At 35.9% G+C, this 22,828-nt stretch overlaps 1 protein-coding gene across 2 annotated transcripts in view; it reads left to right on the forward strand.

Moving 5' to 3' along the window:
• Positions 1–256: 256 nt before the first annotated feature.
• The window catches only part of TMEM196 (transmembrane protein 196), a gene marked incomplete at both ends in the record, with an annotated part of 84,975 nt that continues 62,403 nt past the window's right edge, over positions 257–22,828 (forward strand). The window contains one exon of one of the 2 annotated variants that reach the window (XM_080922098.1): positions 257–421. In XM_080922098.1, coding sequence (XP_080778224.1) covers positions 257–421 — 165 coding nt within the window. The remainder of the gene's footprint in view (positions 422–22,828) is intronic. The other variant, XM_080922099.1, reaches the window with a different exon arrangement.

Genomic DNA, 22,828 nt, shown 5'->3' on the forward strand with positions numbered 1-22,828 from the left:
AAGCTTCTGGACCCGCGGTCCCCGTGTGAACGCGCCGTGGGCTGGATCAGCTCCGTCTTCTCTGGCCCGGCCACGAAAATGGCTTTCTGGTTCTGAAAATCCAGACCTTTTGGATAATGTTTTGCTGGTGAAGAAAGAAAAGTTTGCGGAGCTGGACTGTGGTAGGGGACGGAAAGGGCTGAGGAGGACTTTGGAAGAAAGAAGGTAGATGATCAGCTTCCATCTCTGAGCTCGAAGGAATGATGACCCAAGGAGAATGTGCACCAGCGGCCAGATCATTGGGAGCCTCTTGGTGCTCTCTGTGCTGGAGATAGGGCTGGGGGTGTCCAGCGTGGCCGTGGGGGCGGTCAGCTTCAGCCTGGCTCTCAGAGAGCACACGCCGCAGCTCGGAGACTCGTCCCCGGTATGGAGCGGGGTGTGTGTACGTTGAGCCATTTCACTCTCTCTTTACCTCTTTTCGGGGATGGTCAGTGTGAGTGCCTTAGTCACTGTCTCCTGGGGAAACAACATTATAGTACTCCTCTGCCTGTAGGTTCCAATTGACAAGTTCTGCTGATTTATATTGTCTTTTTATGTATTGGGGGAGCTTTTATTCTTTTTACTGGGCTTAAAAACAAGATGAATGGCTTTATTTATACTTGATGAGAGGGTCAGTCTGACTGATTCGGCAAGACTGACCAGTGTTAGTCAGTACAGAGTTACACCTGACAAGGGCAAGCTTATTGTCATTTATGTCTTCTACTAAAATTGTTGCATCATTTTATTGTACCAAGAGCAAGCAGTGGGTAATTAGCTGTTTATCTGTGGGCAGTATGCACAAGGTGCACCGATGCAACATTGATATGATCAAAATGGAAAATAAGCTGAGCCTCTGAAAGGTCTGAGAAGGGGTGAGCATCGTCCCAGAAAGCACTGCTGTGAATTTGCTTTACCACCTTTCTTATACTCGTCTCTGAATATTCTGTTGTAAGTTCAGGGCCACCAGTTAAAAAAAGAGCAGTAAGGAATGCAATGCCTCCCTAATTATAGAGTAACTCTAAAGTGTGCTTACCTACTCAGAAAACAATGTCAGTTACTTTGGTTTTTTGTTGTTTGATTGCTTTTTGTTGTTGTTGTTGTTGTTGTTGTTGTTGTTGTTTGTTTCTTCCTTTGTTTTTCAGGTCAGGGACAGACCTAACAAACATTTTATTTGGTCATGTAGGGAGAATTTCAAGGAAGCAGACCTTTTGCTGCCACCAAAATATCTCTCTCTCCCTCCCTCCCTCCCTCCCTCCCTCCCTCCCTCCCTCTCTCTCTCTCCTCTCTCTATCCGTGTATGTGTGTGTCTGTGTCTGAGTGTGTTGACCCTCCTTCCTTCCTTTTCCTCTCTCTCCTATCCACTCATGCCCATCTAAGGCTCTAGCTTGATTGTATTTTCTGTGTAATTCATTAGGAGGCTAGTCTGTTGACAATCTATATTGTATTTAACAATCATGATTTCATCGCTAAATTACTAAGAGAGGGACAATTTAAGAATTTAAGAAAATACATTCCAAAGTTATTAATAAAAGGTGTTCCAGCCCTTTGAGTACTGTAAAATTGTACCTTGGATTAGCTTTTACACATTTTTTTTCTGGCATGATACATGTTTATAGATTACACAACTTAAAAGACCAAATGGAAAAGAATAATTCTAGTATTGAATTCCTCCTAGAATTCTTTTTTCTGAATTCTATAATTTTGTGTCAACGCACATTAATTACTTTGTTCTTTATTATGGAACTGTTGCCCATGTAATTATAACTTTGAATTTGAAATAATAAGGGGTATATCTTAAATTTCACATCTAATGTGTGGTTATAAATATTTTGAGAAATGCCTCATGTCTCCCCATTCATTAAACACAAGAAATTGAGTAAATTAAAGTGAACTGCCTTTAAATAATATATTAAAACCCTTCTATCTTGTTATTTTATATAACTATCTTAGCTTATTTTTTAAAACACAGTTAATCTTTTCCCTTCCAAATAGGATATTTTATAAATGAACTTATATATGCATAAATGCTCAACAAAACCATATCAGCCATATTGAAATAGTCATTACTATAAGCAATGATCTCTACTTAGTTTTTTACAATAAGCAAAAATCACCAAGATTCTTGGAAGAATGGTTTGAATACTGTAATATAGTTTTGTTTTAAAAAAATTAAAGGATTCGGTCAGCTGAATGTACTATTTTGAAACTGAAATGTTCAAATTATTACTCACTTTAACTTCAAGTCATAAAAAAATACATTTGTAAAGAAATAAACAGTCTGTTGGAATAATCATAGTTTTTAAAATATGGAGAAGCTAAGCAACCCCACCAGACCTCTAAATTCCCTGGGGCCTCCAGTTTCTTGAGGGCTAGGTGCATCTTCTCTGACTGAACCCAGACCTCAGAGTCCTCTGCTGTATATGTGTTGTGGGCCTCATATCAGCTGGTGTATGCTGCCTGGTTGGTGATCCAGTGTCTGAGAGATCTCAGGGGTTCAGGTTAATTTAGACTGATGTCCTCCTACAGGGGTGACCTTTTCCCCAGCTTCTTCCATCTTTTCCACAGGGGTCAGCAGCTTATGTTCATTGGTTGGGTGCAAATATCTGCATCTGACTCTTTCAGCTGCATGTTGGGTCTTTCCGAAGGCAGTCATGATAGGCCCCTTTTTGTGAGCACTCTATAGCCTCAGTAATAGTGTCAGGCCTTGGGGCCTCACCTTGAACTGAATCTCCTTTTGGGCCTGTCCCTGGGTCTTCTTTTCCTCATGCTGTTCTCCATTTCCATCCCTGCAGTTCTTTCAGAAAGGAACAAGTATGGGTCAGAGTTTTGACAGTGAGATAGCAACCTATTCTCTCACTTGATGCCCTATCTTTCTGTTAGAGGTGGGTTCTACAAGTTCCCTCTCCCCACTGTAGGGCATTTCATCTAGCCCTCCCCCAACTTGGTCTCTCATGGTTATAAGCAACTCCCAAAATTCTTCTCATCAAATTCTTCTGTGATATATTTTTGACTATCTTTTCATTTCTTCTCTGATAAGTTCATGTAACCAATATTTACAGAGAGTTCAACATGGGAATGACATTTTACTAGTTACTACAGAAACTATAAAATATGAGTCAGAATACAGTCTCCTGAGAGGTATCACCAAACCAAAAACAAAAAACAAAAAGCAGATCACTAGCATTGGTGGAGGTAATAGTATGGCCTTAGAGAGGTTAGGGGTAAAGAGGGGAAAATGGGCATGGGCAGTGAAATACCCATGGAAGTACTAATGACCTTGAAGATTTCCTGGGGTTAAAATCAATACATCACAGTGTTAATATATCATGAGGTAAGGTCTTAATGCAAATTAACTAGTTATAAATCCCAGACCTACCATTAGCTAGTTGAGAAACTATCAATTTCCCCCATGTTAAAAAAAGAGTATTGAGACACTTATCAATTAATGAATAATGAACAATCTATTAGAAAATTGTATTATGTATCATAAGCATGAAGTAAATGTGAGCAGCTAGTCCTGACATCCAAGATTGCAGAGATGGATATGAGAAGTGAAAAACTCTGTGGCAGTGTGGATAAGGCAATGCACTAGGTTGAAAATGAAATATAAAAACTCCGTTGTTTTTATAAGTTTTAAGAATATAAACGTAAAGACAGAAAGAGTGATGATGGCAAAACCATGACATGCTGTGTGTCAAGCTTAAACAATAGATGTTGTCATGTTTCCAATAATCATCATCTTAATTCTTACTTCCCAAAGAGACTAAAAGAAGATAAACAGAGAACATCAATATAAAAATCTTTAATTTCACTGGCATTTATCAATTAATGTTTTATTTTATGAATACAAATGAGGCATACAAAAATTAGCCTGTCAAAATGTAAAGTCTAAATAAGACTGTTTTGATTAATGTATGAAGCTTTACTTCAAAATATTAATATCATTATTACAGCTTTCTGAATTAAATTTACAGTCAGTAGAAAATAAAGGCTGCAATGTAGAGGATAAATTTTTTATTGCGAGGTACTAAAATCATAAGTGTTTTATCTAGAACAAGTATATAGAAATTTAGGAAGCTACATAATTATTTAGTCTTGCTAATTTTTTGATGACTTAAAATGATATAATATTTAGGTAAGGAGCTCTGTGTATGTAACATACAGGCTTACAAAGATTATTGTCAGGTACTGTTTTATAATAAGAAAAAGAATATTCTATAGTAAATCCAAAAAATAAGGACAATTAGAAGGAAAAGATTGTTTAATTTCATCTCACAGGGAAAGAAGGGTATAGCTTTCCACAGCTATTTTGTTCTTTCTTGACACTTTATTTTAGCTAAGCAATTCATAATTAAACCCCAAACCATGAATGCATAGTTACAGGGTGACAGTGAATGAACCATTGAGAAAAGTCAGACATGTGAGGCAGAACCAATTTGAAATACTTATTGAATGGAGTTAGTTAAAACATCTGTGCTTCCAAGTGGCTGTGAATCAGTAACCTCAGCCTAAGGAGCATCCTTGACAACAGGGATAGATTCAGTAGCATGGAGGTCACTGAACCACTAACTATGTTGTTGGTATAGCTTAATGTTTAGAAGTCTAGAGATTCAGATGGAGGTATTAAGAATACTATTGGAAGTGTTTTTGGTTGGCCTTAGACTATAATTCTAATCAGCTTTATCTGACGTTCACTTTGTGAGATTTGATTTTTTTTTTAAATTTTCTATGTCTGGTCCTTCCACATGTAGACAACAAGGCAATCTTTATAAATTTTTAATATTTTTCCTATGCAAATCATTTAATGTTTGAGTAATTTTATCTCTTACTCTTCTGAAGCATACTCAGGCTTATATTATAACTTTATCTACTTACTTTCTTTGATATTTTTCCCTGAGATAAGATGTATAGTACAATCAACACACATACCTCTTCTGTAGACTTTTAGCTCACCATTTCAACAATTTAGCCAAGTATAAGACTTTTTTATTTTAGAGGGGAGGTGCAATATGCAAATGATAATTGTTTCAATATATTAATTTTAATTTTTAAATGTCATAATTAATAAAAAACAAAGCAACGTTTTAAACTTCTTAGTTAATTTAAATGTATACAACTTGAAGCTGAGTTTATCTAATCATTTTCTACAGTGGCAAAATTCTTTATCAGTCAATGTACAGCCCTTCCTTATCCTCAGATAAAGTTAAAAATGTTTGTCTATGTTCTTTTAAATTAATATTAATTACATAAGTTATCATGAAAAGGTCCCTTTAAGATGTTGATTTAAAAAATAACAAAGTTCTTCATACATCTTATTAATTATCACTATCTAATTAAAACCGCAAAGGCATTTCTCCTTGGATAAATAGCTGTGTTTTGGAAATAGAACCCAGTTGTGAAAGAGTTTCTAGGTATAATGATGACTATTCATGAATTATGTTAAAGCACAGGCAGAGACTCTTATGTGACTCACATTCTTATTTTCAAATATGTTTAAGTATTTACTGATATTAGAAAATATAAAAGTTAAATCATTAAACTTTTTGTGAATGTATTATTCAAGGAACCATATCATGCAGCACAAGAAATATAAGCATGTGTTGTAGTGACAATTTTGGCATTTTGGTTTCTTCAAAAAAATACAAAAATATTATGAGTAGTTTTTATAAAATCCCAGGTGTGAGAAATAGGGCTTCTTCTGATTGTCCACAGACTATGATTTGCTTCATGTTCTGGTGGGGATGTGATTTGTCCAGCTGCCGATAATTTCTGTGATTGCATGATATTTGGAATTCTGGGGACTTTTCAGGGGGTGTATAAATACTAGGGCCCCATGAAATATGGTGATTGTTGGTTGCCATCGGTTGTTGTTGATTATGGTTTGTTAAGTAGTCATTGGCAAAGAAGAAACAAAAAATAGAAATGAGATATCCTGACAGAAATGATCAAACTTGTCCCAAGGTTTGTACAAACCATTCAATCATAAGTATTTGTCTTTCTCCTCCATAAGAGCTATCATGTATTTTTACATATATACATATGCACACACAGCATGCATAAACACAACCAAATGAGGAGATACTTTGACACTTTAATATCTAATTAATATTATATCTGAAATATCTATCCAATTATGAAGTCAACACACACACACACAGGACTAGATTTTGTGTTATGTCATATTTTGGAATAGTTGTGTATATATTATGAGTTACTTGGACCATAGAACTATTTTTAAATAGAAGTCATCTATGCTTCAAATATATTTTATGTACATAAACTGCAGGCAATTTTACACAACCATATCTATGACTGCCCTTCCTGTGAATGGTGGATTTATGAGCTCACAAATTTCTTGTATTCAATTATTCTCACAGCTTCCTGGTATGTGTAAAATAAAAACTTGTATATCTTTTAGAATTATCAGCATAAAATAAAGAAAGAATTACATGACCAGGGGGCCTTCGCCTGCTCAAAGGAGAAGGGAAAGGGAATAGGGAAAGGATGTAGGAGGGGGTAACTAAAAGGGGGGCAGTGAGTGGAATGTAAACTGAAAAGTAAAAAAATTTAATTTAATTAAAAAACCTTACTTCCTAACCTATAGAAAAAAGAAAGAAGGAAGAAAGGAAGGAGGTAGGGAAGGAAGGAAGGAAGGAAGGAAGGAAGGAAGGAAGGAAGGAAGGAAGGAAGGAAGGAAAAATAGAATTACAAGCTTGAGAGCTTGGAGAGCTATTAAATTCTGGTCTTAAATTATGATGTTAGCATTTTTGATATCTTAAATGTAAACAGGTTACATTATCTCATTTAAAAATTAGTAACTCATCTACAATGAGCAAACCTACTTATATTAATCGTTTCCTAAAATTAAATTGATATTCATATAAAAGTATTCAATATACTTATTAAGTATTCAATAATAATATCTGACCCACAAGAATGGCTGTATGCTCTTACTTTTTGTCCACTAAAATCCACATCCTGCATTTTATTTTTATATGTTGTAGGTATTTCTAGAGATAATTTTATTATAATCCCTTTGACAATATTGAGCACAGACTAAATTTTCTAACATTTAGGTTCTTATTCCTATTTTAGAAAGTATGTTACCAATTATCAGTGACTGCATATTATGTCCGTTCTTTTGTGACTGGGAAACCTCTGAACACCCCAGAAACAACTCACAGACTATATGAAGTTCAAGAAAAAAGAAAAAAAGAAAGAAAATGAAAAACCATTATGCTTAATCTTTACACACCAAGAAAACTTTGACTATTTCCAGGTTACATCTTGTTTTATATGTACTTTATGCTCATTGTAGCTAGTAAGATCTTAATGCACACTATCAAACCTTTAAAAAAAAACCAAGTACTGACAAAAATGTATTTGTATACTTTTATGCAAAAATTCTTAAAATCTGTACATTTATCTTTGTTTTTTAAAATAAAGTTGTTCAATTAAAAAAAAAAGTATGTTACCTTAATGGCCAATTTTGGGTAGCAGTAATGGTTGTGATTTAATGTGCATATTTCAGAATATAAGAACAATTATTTTAAGTAAATATTGAGATAAAGAAGTATACTTTTTAATCTACCAAATAGAGATAAAAGTTAGATTTTTTATTATTTTACTTTGTTAGAAATATTAATATTTTCTCTAATTTTCTCTTATTAATCATTTTCCTACATGGATTTTTCTGGTTAATTAAAAGATGACAATATTAATATTAAGATAATTGTCAATTTATATGTAAAATATTTTATATTGCCTAAAAATTGCTACTTTTATTCTACTATTTATCTTGCCAACAAAATTCTTCGCATAGATGATGACAATGAGGTCATCAAAGATATTTAGAATTCAATGATTTAAGGCCAGATAATTAAATGAGTAATGAGTTGACATAAACATCTAAGTCGAATAAAGAAAAACATATGTGGGTGTATGGTATGCACACATTGGCATAGGACAAGTGACAGATGAGTAAATCTTTGAAAGAGATGGTAATTGTCACTTATATGGAATATATGCTACATTTGGGTTGCTCAGGCCATGACAGAGGACACATTCACAATGTGATCCTCTGTGCACTCCATTTCCATAACTGGTTTGCTTCCAGGAACTTCCACACATGCTAGATGGTTATCCATCTGTTGTGTTGGCTATCCATGGAGAGAGCATAATTTTCACTCCCTGCTTCCCTCAGGTCACTGCCTGTTTTTGACTCCAACAGAACAAGTCACAAATCAGACTCCAAACCAGCATGTACAAAAGAAATGATCATTTTTTCCCATAAATAAGTACATCATCTACAATTTAAAATGTTTAAGAGTTCCCCACATAACAAATTGTGAGTCTTATATTTAACTATCTTTCTAAAATATTTCAGTATATAAGTTAATGTTACTGACTTTTGGCAAAGGCCTCTTAAACATTAAATATAAACAAAAATCAAGAAAATCAAGATAATCTACATTAATACTTGAATTCCTTGTAAATATACTTTTTAAATTGCTGTTATGATTTAGGTAGTATAGAAATTGTACATAATACATAAAAAGTTTAATCTTCCTTAATAAATTATGTTAGAGATGACATCTATATCTAATAAACAGTATTGATCACATACCCTCTCACTTTCCTTGTAAGTCAGAATTATCTTGAGTGTTCACATTATTTAATTTTTTTTTTATGATTTTGAGCTTTACTTTTTTTTCTTTTTTTTTCTTTTCTTTTTTTTTAAACAACTTTATTTTGCAAAACAAAGATAAATGTAAAGATTTTAAACATTTTTTGCTTAAAATTATACATTTTTGTCAGTACTGTTTTTTCAGACATTAAAATAAATTTTACATAAAACCATGTGAATATGTTTTTTAGTCAGTACTTGATTTTTTTCAAGGGCTTGACAGTATGCATTGAAAACCTACTAGTTGCAATAAGCGTAAAGTACATGCAAAACAAAACGCAACATGGAAATAGTCAAAGTCTTCTTGTTTTGTGAATATATGTATATTTTTTGTTTTCTTTATTTCTTGGACTTCATACAGTCTGTGAGTTGTTTCTGGGGGAGTGCAAGCCTCTAGGGTTAGCAACCCACTATCAGTGACTGCATATTATGTCTGTTCTTTTGTGACTGGGTTATCTCACTCAGGATGATCTTCTCTAGATGCAGCCATTTTCTTAAGAATTTGGTTAAGTCATTGTTTCTGGTGGCTGAGTAGTATTCCATTGTGTATATGTACCACAATTTTTGTATCCATTCGTCTTCTGAAGGACATCTGGGTTCCTTCCAGCTTCTGGCTATTATAAATAGAGCCGCTATGAACATTGTGGTGCATATATCTTTGTTGTGTATTAAAGTGTCTCTGGGGTATATGCCCAGAAGTGGAATAGCTGGGTCTTCAGGTAGTACTATATCCAATTTTCTGAGGTATCGCCAGACAGATTTCCAGAGTGGTTGTATTAGCTTGCAACCCCACAAACAGTGGAGAAGTGTTCCTCTTTCTCCGCAGCCTCGCCAGCATCTGCTGTCATCTGAGTTTTGGATCTTGGCCAATCTGACTGGTGTGAGGTAGAATCTTAGGGTTGTTTTGATTTGCATTTCCCTGATGGCTAAGGATGTCGAGCACTTCCTCAGATGTTTCTCGGCCATTCGGTGTTCCTCAACTGAAAATGATTTGTTTAGCTCTGTACCCCATTTTTTAATAGGGTTATTTGATTCTCTGGTGTCTAGCTTTTTGAGTTCCTTGTACACCTTGGATATTAGGCCTCTATCTGATGTGGTGTTGGTAAAGATCTTTTCCCATTCTGTTGGTTGCCGTTTTGTTTTCTTGACGATGTTCTTAGCCTTACAGAAACTTTGCAATCTCATTAAGTCCCATTTGTTAATCTTTGACCTTAGAGCTTGAGCCATTGGTGTTTTGTTCAGGAAATTTTCTCCTGTGCCTATGTGTTCTAAGGTTTTCCCTACTTTCTCATCTAATAGTTTCAGTGTATCTGGTTTAATGTGGAGATCTTTGATCCACGTACACTTGAGCTTTGTACAAGGAGATAAGAACGGGTCTATTTTCATTCTTTTGCATGTTGAGTGCCAGTTGGACCAGCACCATTTGTTGAATAGGCTGTCCTTTTTCCATTGAATGTTTACTGCTCCTTTGTCAAAAATCAGGTGACCATATACATGAGGGCTCATTTCTGGATCTTCTATTCTATTCCATTGATCCACATGCCTATTTCTGTACCAGTACCATGCAGTTTTCAGCACAATTGCCTTGTAATATAGCTTGAGGTCAGGGATAGTGATTCCCGCAGATGTTTTTTTGTTGTTGAGGATGGATTTCGCTATTCTAGGTCTTTTGTTATTCCATATGAAATTGCACATTGATATTTCCAATTCCATGAAGAACTGGGTTGGAATTTTGATGGGGATTGCATTGAATCTGTAGATTGCTTTTGCTAGGATGGCCATTTTTAAGATGTTGATCTTTCCAATCTATGAGCATGGGAGATCTTTCCATTTTCTGAGATCCTCCTCAATTTCTTTCTTTAGAGGTTTGAAGTTCTTGTCATACAGGTCCTTCACTTCCTTAGTTAGAGTCACACCAAGGTATTTCATAGTTTTTGTAATGATTGTGAAAGGTACCTTTTCCTTAATTTCTTTCTCCACATGTTTGTCCTTTGAGTATAGGAAGGCTACTGATTTGTTTGAGTTAATTTTTTATCCGGCCACTTTGCTGAACTTGTTTATCAGCTGTAGGAGTTCAGTGGTGGAATTTTTGGGGTCACTCAAGTACACTATCATGTCATCGGCAAAGAGTGATGTTTTTATCTCTTCCTTTCCAATTTGTATCTCCTTGATCTCCTTTTGCTGTCTAATTGCTCCAGCCAGGACTTCCAGGACTATTTTAAAAATGTAGGGAGAGAGTGGGCAGCCTTGTCGAGTCCCTGATTTAAATGGAATTGCTTCAAGTTTCTCGCCATTAAGTTTGATGTTGGCTGTTGGTTTGCTGTATATTGCTTTTATTATGTTTAAATATGGGCCTTGGATTCCTGTTCTTTCCAGGACTTTTAACATGAAGGGGTGTTGGATTTTGTCGAATGTTTCTCAGTGTCTAGTGAGATGACCATGTGATTTTGGTCTTTAAGTTTGTTTATATGGTGGATTACATTGATGGATTTCCTTATGTTAAACAATCCCTGCATCCCAGGGATGAAGCCTACTTGGTCATGATGAATGATGGTTTTGATGTATTCTTGGATTCGGTTTGCAAAAATTTTGTTGAGTATTTTTGCATCAATGTTCATAAGTGAGATTGGTCTGAAGTTCTCTTTCCTTGTAGGGTCTTTGTGTGGCTTAGGTACAAGGGTTATTGTAGCCTCAAAAAATGAGTTGGGTAATATTCCTTCTGATTCTATCTTTTGAAATCGTTTGGCGAATATTGGTGTTATATCCCCAATAAATGTCTGATAAAATTCTGCACTGAACCCGTCTGGACCTGGGCTTTTTTTGGTTGGGAGGCTTTTGATGACTTCTTCTATTTCTTTAGGTGTTATAGGGTTATTTAGATGGTTTACTTGGTCCTGGTTAAACTTTGGGACCTTGTATCTGTCTAGGAATTCGTCCATTTCCTCCAGATTTTCCAATTTTGTGGAGTATAAGTTTTTGTAGTAGGATCTGATGATTTCTTGAATTTCCTTAGTTTCAGTTGTTATGTCACCACTTTCCTTTCTGATTTTTTTAATTTGGATACTCTCTCTTTGTCCTTTAATTAGTCTGGCTAGGGGTTTATCAATCTTGTTGATTTTCTCAAAGAACCAACTCTTTGTTTTGTTGATTTTTTCAATGGTTTTTTTGTTTCTATTTGGTCTATTTCTGCCCTAATTTTGATTATTTCTTGCCGTCTACTCTTTTTGGGTATATCTGCTTCCTTTTGTTCTAGGGCTTTTAGCTGTGCTGTCAGGTTGCTGATGTGAGCTCTCTCCAGTTTCTTCTTGGAAGCACTTAGGGCTATGAGTTTTCCTCTCATTACTGCTTTCATTGCATCCCATAGGTTTGGGTATGTTGTGTTATCATTTTCGTTGAATTCTAGAAAGTCCTTAATTTCTTTCTTTATTTCTTCTTTGACCCTGCTATCATTTAACAGAGCGTTGTTTAGTTTCCATGTGTATGTGGGCATTTTGTTGTCTTTGTTGTTGTTAAAGACCAGCCGTAGACCATGGTGATCTGAGAGGATGCATGGGAGTATTTCAATCTTCTTATATTGATGAAGGCTCATTCTGTGTCCAATTATGTGGTCAATTTTCGAGAAGGTGCCATGGGGTGGTGAGAAGAAGGTGTATTCTTTTACTTTAGGATAGTATGTTCTGTATATATCTATTAATTCTAGTTGGTTCAAAGTCTCTGCTAGTTTTGCAGTGTCCTTGTTCAGTTTCTGTTTCCCTGATCTGTCCATTGGTGAGAGTGGGGTATTAAAGTCTCCCACTATTATTGTGTGAGGTGAAATGTATTTTTTTAGCTTTAGTAGAGTTTCTTTTATGAATGTGGGTGATTTTTTATTTGGAGCATATATGTTAAGGATTGAGAGTTCTTCCTAACAGGTTTATCCGGTAATGAGTAAAAAGTGTCCTTCTTTATCTTTTTTGATATCTTTTGGTTGGAAATTTACTTTATTCGATATTAGAATAGACACTCCAGCTTGCTTCTTGGAGCTGTTTGCTTGGAAGTATTTTCCCCACCCTTTTACTCTTAGATAGTGTCTGTCTCTGTCTCTGAGATGAGTTTCCTGTATGCAGCAAAAGGCTGGATTTTGTTTATGTATCCAGTCTGATAATCTATGTCTCTTTATTGGGGAGTTGAGACCATTTATGTTAATAGATATCAAAGAATAATTGTTTCTGTTTCCTGCCATTTTTGCTTTTTTGGGTTGAGTTGTGTCTGTGTTTTTTTCTTCTTTTAGTTTTCTTGTTTAGCAGTTTTCTTGTTTTTACTAGGCTGCATTTTCCCTCCTTGTATTGGGTTTTCCACCTATAATTCGTTGTAGAGCTGGGTTTGTGGTCAGATATTGTGCGAATTTTGATTTGTCTTGAAATATCTTTGTCTCTCCATCGATGGTGATTAATAGTTTTGCTGGGTATAGCAGCTTGGGCTGGCACTTGTGCTCTCTTAAGGAGTGCATGATGTCTGTCCAGGCTCTTCTAGCTTTCATAGTCTCTGTTGAGACATTGGGTGTGAGTCTGATTGGTCTGCCTTTATATGTTACCTGACCTTTTTTCCTTACTGCTTTTAGTATTCTTTCTTTACTTTGGGCACTTGATGTTTTTACTATTATGTGTCGGGAGGTATTTCTTTTCTGGTCCAACCTATTTGGAGTTCTGAAGGCTTCTTTTATGCTCGTGGTCATCTCATTCTTGAGGGTAGGGAAGTTTTCTTCTATGATTTTGTTGAAGATATTTACTGTGCCTCTTAGTTGATACTCTTCTCCCTCTTCTATTCCTATTATCTTTAGGTTCGGTCTTCTCATTGTGTCTTGTATTTCCTGGACATTTTGGGTTAGGACCTTTTTGTTTTTTGCATCTTCTCTGGCTGTTTTGTCTATGTTTGCAATGTTGTCTTCTGCCCCCGAGATTCTCTCCTCGATCTCTTGTAATCTGTTGGAAATGCTTGCTTCTGTGACTCCTGATTTCTTTTTTTGGTGTTCTGACTCTAGGGTTATCTCTTTTAGTGCTTTCTTTATTGTGTCAATTTCTGTTTTAATTTCCCTCTTCCATTCCTTTATTTCTTTGGTTCTGTTTTCATCTCGTTCTTTGAGTTCTTTGAGTGTTTTTCTTGTTTCTTCTTTAAAAGCTTCTGAATCTTTTTGCTTTTCCTCCCTTTCTTGTTTAAGTAACTCTATCAGCGTCTTGAGGCATGATTTAAGGTCTGTGTCTTCTTTCTCTGGAGTGTTTCGAATTCCGATGTTTGCTACTATGGGAGAGCTGGGTTCTGGTGTTGCTAGATTGTCTTGGTTTCCTTGGGATATACTCTTTCTCTTTCCTCTTGCCATTTTGCTGTCAGTGATATGTTCTTGCCTTTCTCTTGTATCTGGTCTGTGTCCCTGGTACACTTTCCGTGTGCACTCCGCAGAGATCTCTCTACTCCCAGGCAGCCCAGGTTCCGGGTGGCAGCTGAGCCAGGCTCCGCTCTGCGTCCTGAAGTCGTTTCCGGGTGGGAACAGAAGTTCCTAAGATCTGTTCCCGGTCACTGGATCGAGGAGGACAGGGCCGGTCAGGGCAGGGGGTGCCCTTTCCGTGTGCACTCCGCAGAGATCCCTCTGCTCCCCAGCAGCCTAGGTCTCCCACTCACCAGTTGCTCAGCCTGTACGAGCCGCCTTTCCGGCTGGCAGTTGGGCCAGGCTCTGCTCTGTGTCCTGAAGTCGTCTCCGGGTGGGAACAGAAGTTCCTAAGATCTGTTCCCGGTCACTGGATCGAGGAGGACAGGGCCGGTCAGGGCAGGGGGTGCCCTTTCCGTGTGCACTCCGCAGAGATCCCTCTGCTATCCAGCAGCCTAGGTCTCCCTCTCACCAGTTGCTCAGCCTGTACGAGCCGCCTTTCCGGCTGGCAGTTGGGCCAGGCTCACATTATTTAATTTTTAAAATAATGTACCTTTGGTATTTGGCTAAAATGATAAAAATTCAGAATCACAAGAACTTTTTTGATTTTGTATCTGCCATATATAAAACTGTTTTTTTTTCAAACACTGAAGTGAAAGTTACTTGAGGCTTTATTTAAATAATTGACACATAAATATATTACAAATTAAAAGTTCTTCTAATGAAAAATTCATATTTAGTTATAATTTTCCTAGTCACTTTAGGAATAGTGACAGCCCTAAAAACAAAATGCCCTGTTTATTTAACATGCTCAAAATATTCAGTAGATTATTTTTGTTAAAAGAAAATTTATTTATTTATTCTTTTATTTTCCCTTTTTTAATTGAACAACTTTATTTTAAAAAACACAGATAAATGTACAGATTTTATGCATATTTGCATAAAAGTATGTGAATACATTTTTGTCAGTACTTGGTTTTTTTAAAGGTTTGATAGTGTGCATTAAGATCTTACTAGTTACAATGAGCTTAAAGTACACGTAAAACAAAATGTAGCCTGGTATTAGTCAAAGTTTTCTTGGTGTGTAAAGATTAAGCATAATGATTTTTCATTTTCTTTTTTTTTTTCTTGAACTTCATATAGTTTGTGAGTTGTTTCTGGGGTGTTCAGAGCTTTCTAGGGTTAGTATCCCATTATCAGTGACTGCATATTATGTCTGTTCTTTTGTGAGTGGGTTATCTCACTCAGGATGATATTCCCTAGATGCATCCATTTTCTTAAGAATTTCATAAAGTCATTGTTTCTGATAGCTAGTAGTACTCCATTGTATAAATATACCACAATTTTTGTATCCATTCATCTACTGAAGGACATCTGAGTTCTTTCCAGCTTCTGGCTATTATAAATAGGGCTGCTATGAACATTGTGGTGCATGTGTCTTTGTTGTATGTTGGAGCTTCTCTGGGGTATATGCCCAGAAGTGGAATAGCTGGGTCTTCAGGTAGTACTATGTCCAATTTTCTGAGGAATCGCCAGACTGATTTCCAGAGTGGTTGTTTTTTGAAAAAAAAAGAATGCACACAAAACAAAATTGGACCAGAATGGGATGCAGAATATGTTTAAAACAAGAAATATCACATTATATGAATACATGAAATGTTACAATTCATGGATACTGCAGTAGAAGTGAAGAAATGCTGTTCTTAGGAACAAGAATCATTTTTACTCTGCACCAAGATATCTGGTTCCTGGTGCAATGAGAAATTTCAGCGATGGTTTTAAATGTTACTTTATTCAGAAATTTTTGGCTTTTTCATTCATTTGCAACACCATCTCTGAAAAACATTTTTATTAGATACTCTCTATATTTACATTTGAAATGTTATCACCTTCCCCCACCCTGCTCCCATTCCTCCTCCTCCTCCACTTGTCTTTATGAAGGTGCACTCACTCCTAATCACCCTCTTCACTCCATTGCCTTGGCATTCCCCTACATTGGAAAAACATCCCCTCACTGAACCAAAGGCTTCTTTTCACATTGATGCTAGACACTGCTATCTTCAGTTACATATGCACCTGGAGTCATAGGTCTCTCAATGTGTGCTCAATGGTTGGTGTTTTAATCCATGGGAGCTATGGAGGGTTTGGTTGGTTGATAATGTTCTTTCTGTGAGGTTGAAATTCTCTTTCAGCTCTTTCAGTCCTTTCTTTAGCACCTTCATTGGGGTCTCCATGTTCAGTCTGATGTTTAACTGCAAGCATGGTCACCTGTATCTGTATGACTCTGGCAGAGCCTCTGAGGAGGCATCTTTTATCTGGTTCCTGCCAATAAGTACTTCTTGACACCAGCAATAGTGCTTGGGTTTGGTGGCTGCATCTGGGGTAGATCCCCTGGGTGAGGCAGCTTCTGAATGATCTTTTCTTCAATTTCTGTCCCTCAATTTGACCTTGTATATCCTCCCATGATTTATTTGTTCACCCTTCTAAGAAGGACTGAGGTATCCCCATTTTGGCCCTTTTTCTTTTTGGGATTCACATTTTTTTAATCATATGCTATGCATCCTCATTTAATACTTCTCTCTCTCTCTCTCTCTCTCTCTCTCTCTCTCTCTCTCTCTCTCTCTCTCTCCCTCTCCCTCTCCCTCCCTCTCTCTCTCTCTCTCTCTCTCTCTCTCTCTCTCTCTCTCTCTCTCTCTCTCTGAACATATTTGTTGTTGTGTTTTCTATATTTCCATATTTGCTTTGGTAGCTATTATTTCACCCAGTCAACTAAACCAAACTGTAGCCTGATGCTAACAGAGAACAGTTTGTGTTTCCTGCACGTCATCATCTTTGTATTTCTGGTCTTTTTTAGAACAATTAATATATTTATTAAAATCTTTGCTCCATCAATAAAGAAATATATTGACTCTTTTTCCAGTTCTACAGATTTGTAAAATTTTTGGAGTGGAGGTAACATGCTATACTGAGTTGTCAGTGCATCATTCTGTGGTGGAAAATAAGAAATTAGTTTAAGCTTTGGGGATAAAGAACACTGCATAATTAGCAAAGTTTTTCCATGGACTAAGAAAAGTAGGGAATATAAATAGGAAAGCAGAGAAGTGGCTCCTCTTAAAGATGAACACTGAGAAATATGCAGAAAAGTTGGGAATGTATGTAATAAAGGACATTTTAGAGATCAGTGAATTAAGTATCAACTGTACTATGAGAGAGCACAGCACAGGGTTGGATCCACTAACATAGGCCTCCCAAGGATGAGGCAAGTCATTGCTGCAGCAAGTAGCAATAATAGTTGATTGAGCTCTGTGACCTAGGCTGGGCAGAGGTGAGTGTAAAACAAAGAACAACAATGGGTATTTGGATAAAAACCTGTGGGTAACCAGACAGGTGAGTTCTGTGTCCATTCCTATGAGCTAGCTACTCACTGTCTTCAGTTTTCTCTACTATCAGATTTGATCAGTATTAAGTTCACAGCTAACACATTACGTGTTCTGAGACAAGAATAGTAGTGTATGATCTTCTGAAGCTTAATTTAAAAACTAATGTAGATAATGAATGAATAATGCTTAAATTGAAGTGACATTTTGTACCTTATTGAACAGCAAAAGATATAGATTTATAGATAATATTTTCAAAAGCCTTATTATCAGCAAGGAAATGAAGAAACACATCTGTAAAAAAACAGTATTTTTGAAGAATAATATAAAAGTGTTTGTATAGCAAGGAGAGATAATACTGTTTAATGCTAGAAATCAATGTGAGTGAATGTCTTTAGGTTAAATACATTTGCTGTACTTCAGAAGAGAAAAAACAGAGCAAGAAATGAATCAGAGAAGCAAAAAGAAGTAAAATTCTCCTAAAGCTGTATATACACATTATGCCAATATGATTTCAATGAAATTTTGGCCTGATTGTTCTTGTTGTTTTGTGTTTAAATAGGGTCTTTCTGTGTAACTCAGGCCAGCCTCAAACTCATAATCTTCCTGCATCAGCTTTTATAGTTCAAGTATTTTAAGAATTGTTGTGATGAAACACCATGATAAAAAGCAATTTGGGGATAAAAGTCTATTTCTCTTACATATCCCAAGTCACAATACATTTAGATAAGCTAAGAAAGGAACTCGAACTGAGCAGAAACCTGGAGGCAGAGCTGATGCAGAGGCTATGGTAGATTGGTAGCTTACTAGTTTGCTTGTTTTAACTGTAGGTCTTCATAACACTGATGGCTAATAATAATTGGACTCAGTCAATACTAGGCTATACAGAAAATTTCCTACACCCATGACATTTGTCTAAACTCTTCAGTTTTTTCTACCAAAGATTTTTATACAGGGGTAAAAATTAGACAATTATTTTCCAAAATTTCACAGAAATTTTTTCTAGCCCAGTTAATATTGTTTCTCTCTGAAATCTCTTTACCTGAATCTTTACAATCTACATTATTCTAGCATGGCCCATTAAGCACCTACTTTAAATCTTTTAACCACTTTTCGAGTCCAAAGTCTCAAGTCTTCCATATTTATCCAACAGACAGCATGGCCAGTACATCACAGTAATATTCTAGTCCCTAGTACTAACTTCTCAGTTACTGTCAATTGTTATAACTATCATTAAGTCACACATTATAACCTGGTTAGAGATGTAAACCAATTTCTTCTAAATCCATCATAAAATATTTTTCTAAATCCATCATTTTATACATAAATAACCTGAAGCTCAAAAATTTATCTGAACCAACTAGCTATTGAAATGAGGAAAAAGTCCAAATCATACACCTTTTAGTCTCACACTACTTTTTTTCCTATTGAAAAACTGTATTTTAAGAAACAAAGATAAATGTACAAATTTTAAGCATTTTTGCATAAAAGTATACGATTATATTTTTTAAGGTTGTAATTAAGTATTTGTGCATACATATACATACACATATGTATATATGTAGCAATAATATAAAAATAAGCAATTAATTTGAGGGGATAGGGGAGAAAGTGGGAGTAACTGGAGGGAGGAAAGGGGGATGTTATACACTTCTATTTTAATTAAAGTATATTCTATTTTGTTTTTCCTTTTTCATTTTTTTTTCTTAAACTGCACACAGTCGGTGACTTATTTCTGGGATATTAAGAGCTTTCTGGGGTTAAGATTCCATTATCAGTGACTGTATATTATGTCTGTTCTTTTGTGACTGGGTTACCTCACTCAGGATGATATTCTCTAGATGCATGCATTTTCTTTTCTTTTTTTTTTTTTTTTTTTTTTTTTGTTTGTTTGTTTGTTTTAATCCTAATTTTTTTTCCTGGTCAATGTCTTTATTTCATACCTGTTATAAACAGATACAGACTGACAAAGCCTGGGAATCCTTAAGGCAATAAGTTGTATACTGAGGGTCAAGGTACAAGAACAGGATAATTACCTGGAAACATTGTTTGTTAGCTATCATGTCAATGCTTGAAAAAGGTACCTATTTCTTACGGGTTTGTTGTTGCTGGCTAGAGTCGTATAGGACTCATGATCTGTGTTTTGGCCTAGTGATTTTCAACCTTAGGTGTAGCTCCTGCCATTTCGAAGATTACTTCTTTTATTTCTTTTTGTTTTTTAACTTTATTTTAAAAAACAAAGATAAAAGAAAAATTTTTAAACATTTTTGTATAAATGTATACAAATACATTTTTGTCAGTGCTTGGCTTTTTTTTTTCTTTTTTTTTTTTTTAAGATTTGGTACTCTACATTAAGGTCTTACTAGTTGCAATGAGCAAAAAGTACATGTAAAACAGGATGTAACCCGGAATTACTCAACGTTTTCATGGTGTGTAAGGATTGAGCATATTTTTTTATTTGTTTTCTTTTTTTCTTGAACTTCACACAGTCTGAGAGTTGTTTCTGAGGAAGTCCTAGCCTCTGGGGTTAGCATCCCACTATCAGTGACTGCATATTATGTCTGTTCTTTAGTGACTGCGTTATCTCACTCAGGATGATATTCTCTAGATGCAACCAATTTTTAAAAATTTGGTTAAGTCATTGTTTCTGATAGCTGAGTAGGACTCCATTGTTTAAATGTACCACAATTTTTGTATCCATTCAACTACGGAAGGACATCTGGGTTCTTTCCAGCTTCTGGCTATTATAAATAGAGCTGCTAGGAATCGCCAGACTGATTTCCAGAGTGGTTGTATCAGTTTACAACCCCACCAGCAGTGGAGAAGTGTTCCTCTTTCTCCACATCCTCGCCAGCAATGTTGTCATCTGAGTTTTTCATCTTGGCCAATCTGACTGGTGTGAGGTGGAATCACAGGGTTGGTTTGTTTTGCATTTCCCTGATGGTTAGGAGTGTTGAGCACTTCCTAAGATGTTTCTCAGCAATTCAATATTCCTTGATAGAGAAATTATTGTTTAACTCTGTACCCCATTTTTAATAGGGTTGTTGGATTTTCCGGTGTCTAGCTTTTTGAGTTCTTTGTATACCTTGGATATTAGGCCTGTATCTGATGTAGGGTAGGTAAAAATCTTTTCCTACTACTTTGGCTGCCGTTTTGTTTTCTTGACAGTGTCTTTAGCCTTAAAGAAACTTTGTAATCTCATTAAGTCCCATTTGTCTGTCTTTGACCTCAGAGCTAGAGCCATTGGTGTTCGGTTCAGGAAATTTTCTCCTGTGTCTATGAGTTCTAAGGTTTTCCCGACATTTTCATCTAATAGTTTCAGTGTACCTGGTTTAATGTGGAGATCTTTGATCCACTTACACTTGAGCTTTGTACAGGAGATAAGAAAGGGTCTATTTTCATTCTTCTGCATGCTGAGTGCCAGTTGGACCAACAATATATTTTGAATAGGCTGTCTTTTTTCCATTGAATGTTTAGAGCTCCTTTATCAAAAATCATTTCTGGATATTTTATTCTATTCCATTGATTAATGTGCCTATATCTGTACCAGTACCATGTAGTTTTCCGCAAAATTGCCTTGTAATATAGCTTGAGGTCAGGGATAGTGATTCCCACAGATTTTTTTCTTGTTCTTGAGGATAGATTTAGCTATTCTAGGTCGTTTGTTATTCCAGATTAAATTGCACATTGCACTTTCCAACTCAAAGAAGAACTGGGTTGGTTTTTTGATGGGGATTACATTGAATCTGTAGATTACTTTTGGCAAGATGGACTTTTTTAAAATGTTGATTCTTCCAATCCATGAGCATGGGAGATCTTTCCATTTTCTGAGATCTTCCTCGATTTCCTTCTTTAGAGGTTTAAAGTTCTTGTCATACAGGTAAGTACCTTGCTTAGTTAGAGTCACACCAAGGTATTTCATAGTTTTTGTGACTATTGTGAAGGGTATCTTTTCCCTAATTTTATTCTCCACATATTTGTTCTTTGAATATAGGAAGGCTACTGATTTGTTTGAGTTAATTTTATATCCAGCCACTTTGCTGAACTTGTTTATCTGCTGTAGGAGTTCTCTGGTAGAATTTGTGGGGTCGCTTAAGTATACTATCATGTCATCTGCAAAGAGTGATGTTTTTACTTCTTTCTTTCCAATTTGTATCCCTTTGATTTCCTTTTGCTCTCTAATTTCTCTGGCCAGGACTTCCAATACTATGTTGAATAGGTAGGGGGAGAGTGGGCAGCCTTGTCGAGTCCCTGATTTTAGTGGGATTGCTTCAAATTTCCCACCATTAAGGTTGATGTTGGCTGTTGGTCTGCTGTATATTGCTTTTATTATGTTTAGGTATGAATGTTGGATTCCAGTTTTTTCTAAGACTTTTAACATGAAGTGGTGTTGAATTTTGTCAAATGCTTTCTCAGCATCTAGTAAGATGACCATGTGGTTTTATTCTTTGAGTTTGTTTATATGGTGGATTACATTGATGGATTTCCTTATATTAAACCATCCCTGTATCCCAGGGATGAAGCCTACTTGATCATGGTGAATGATAGTTTTGATGTGTTCTTCGATTCGGTTAGCAAAGATTTTGTTGAGTATTTTTCCATCAATGTTCATAAGTGAGATTGGTCTGAAGCTCTCTTTCCTTGTAGGGTCTTTGTGTGGTTTAGGAATGAGGGTTATTGTAGCCTCAAAAAACGAGTTAGGTAGTGCTCCATCAGATTCTATTTTGTGGAATAGTTTTGAGAGTATTGGTTTTATGACATCAATTTATGTCTGATAAAACTCTGCATTGAACGTATCTGGACCTGGGCTTTTTTTGTTGGGAGGCTTTTGATGACTGCTTCTATTTCTTTAGATGTTATGGAATTATTTAGATCATTTACCTGGTCCTGATTTAACTTTGGTATCTTGTATCTGTCTAGGACTTCATCCATTTCCTCCAGGTTTTTCACCTTTGTTCAGTATAGGCATTTTTAGTAGGATCTGATGATTTCTTGAATTTCCTCAGTTTCAGTCAGTACTTTTACACTTTCCTTTCTGATTTTGTTAATTTGAATACTCTCTCTTTGCCCTCTAGTTAGTCTGGCTAAGGATTTATCAATCTTGTTAATTTTCTCAAAGAACCAGCTCTTGGTTTTGTTGATTCTTTGAAAGGTTCTTTATGTTTCTATTTTGTCTATTTCTGCCCTACATTTGATTATTTCTTGCCATCTACTCCTCTCGGGTATATCTGCTTCCTTTTATTCTAGAGCTTTCAACTGTGCTGTCAGGTTGCTAGTGTATGCTCTCTCCAGTTTCTTTTTGGAAGGACTCATATCTATGAGTTTTCCTCTCAGTCTGCTTTCATT

Source organism: Micromys minutus, assembly GCF_963924665.1.
Source record: "Micromys minutus genome assembly, chromosome: 1".
NCBI classification, from domain to species: domain Eukaryota; kingdom Metazoa; phylum Chordata; class Mammalia; order Rodentia; family Muridae; genus Micromys; species Micromys minutus.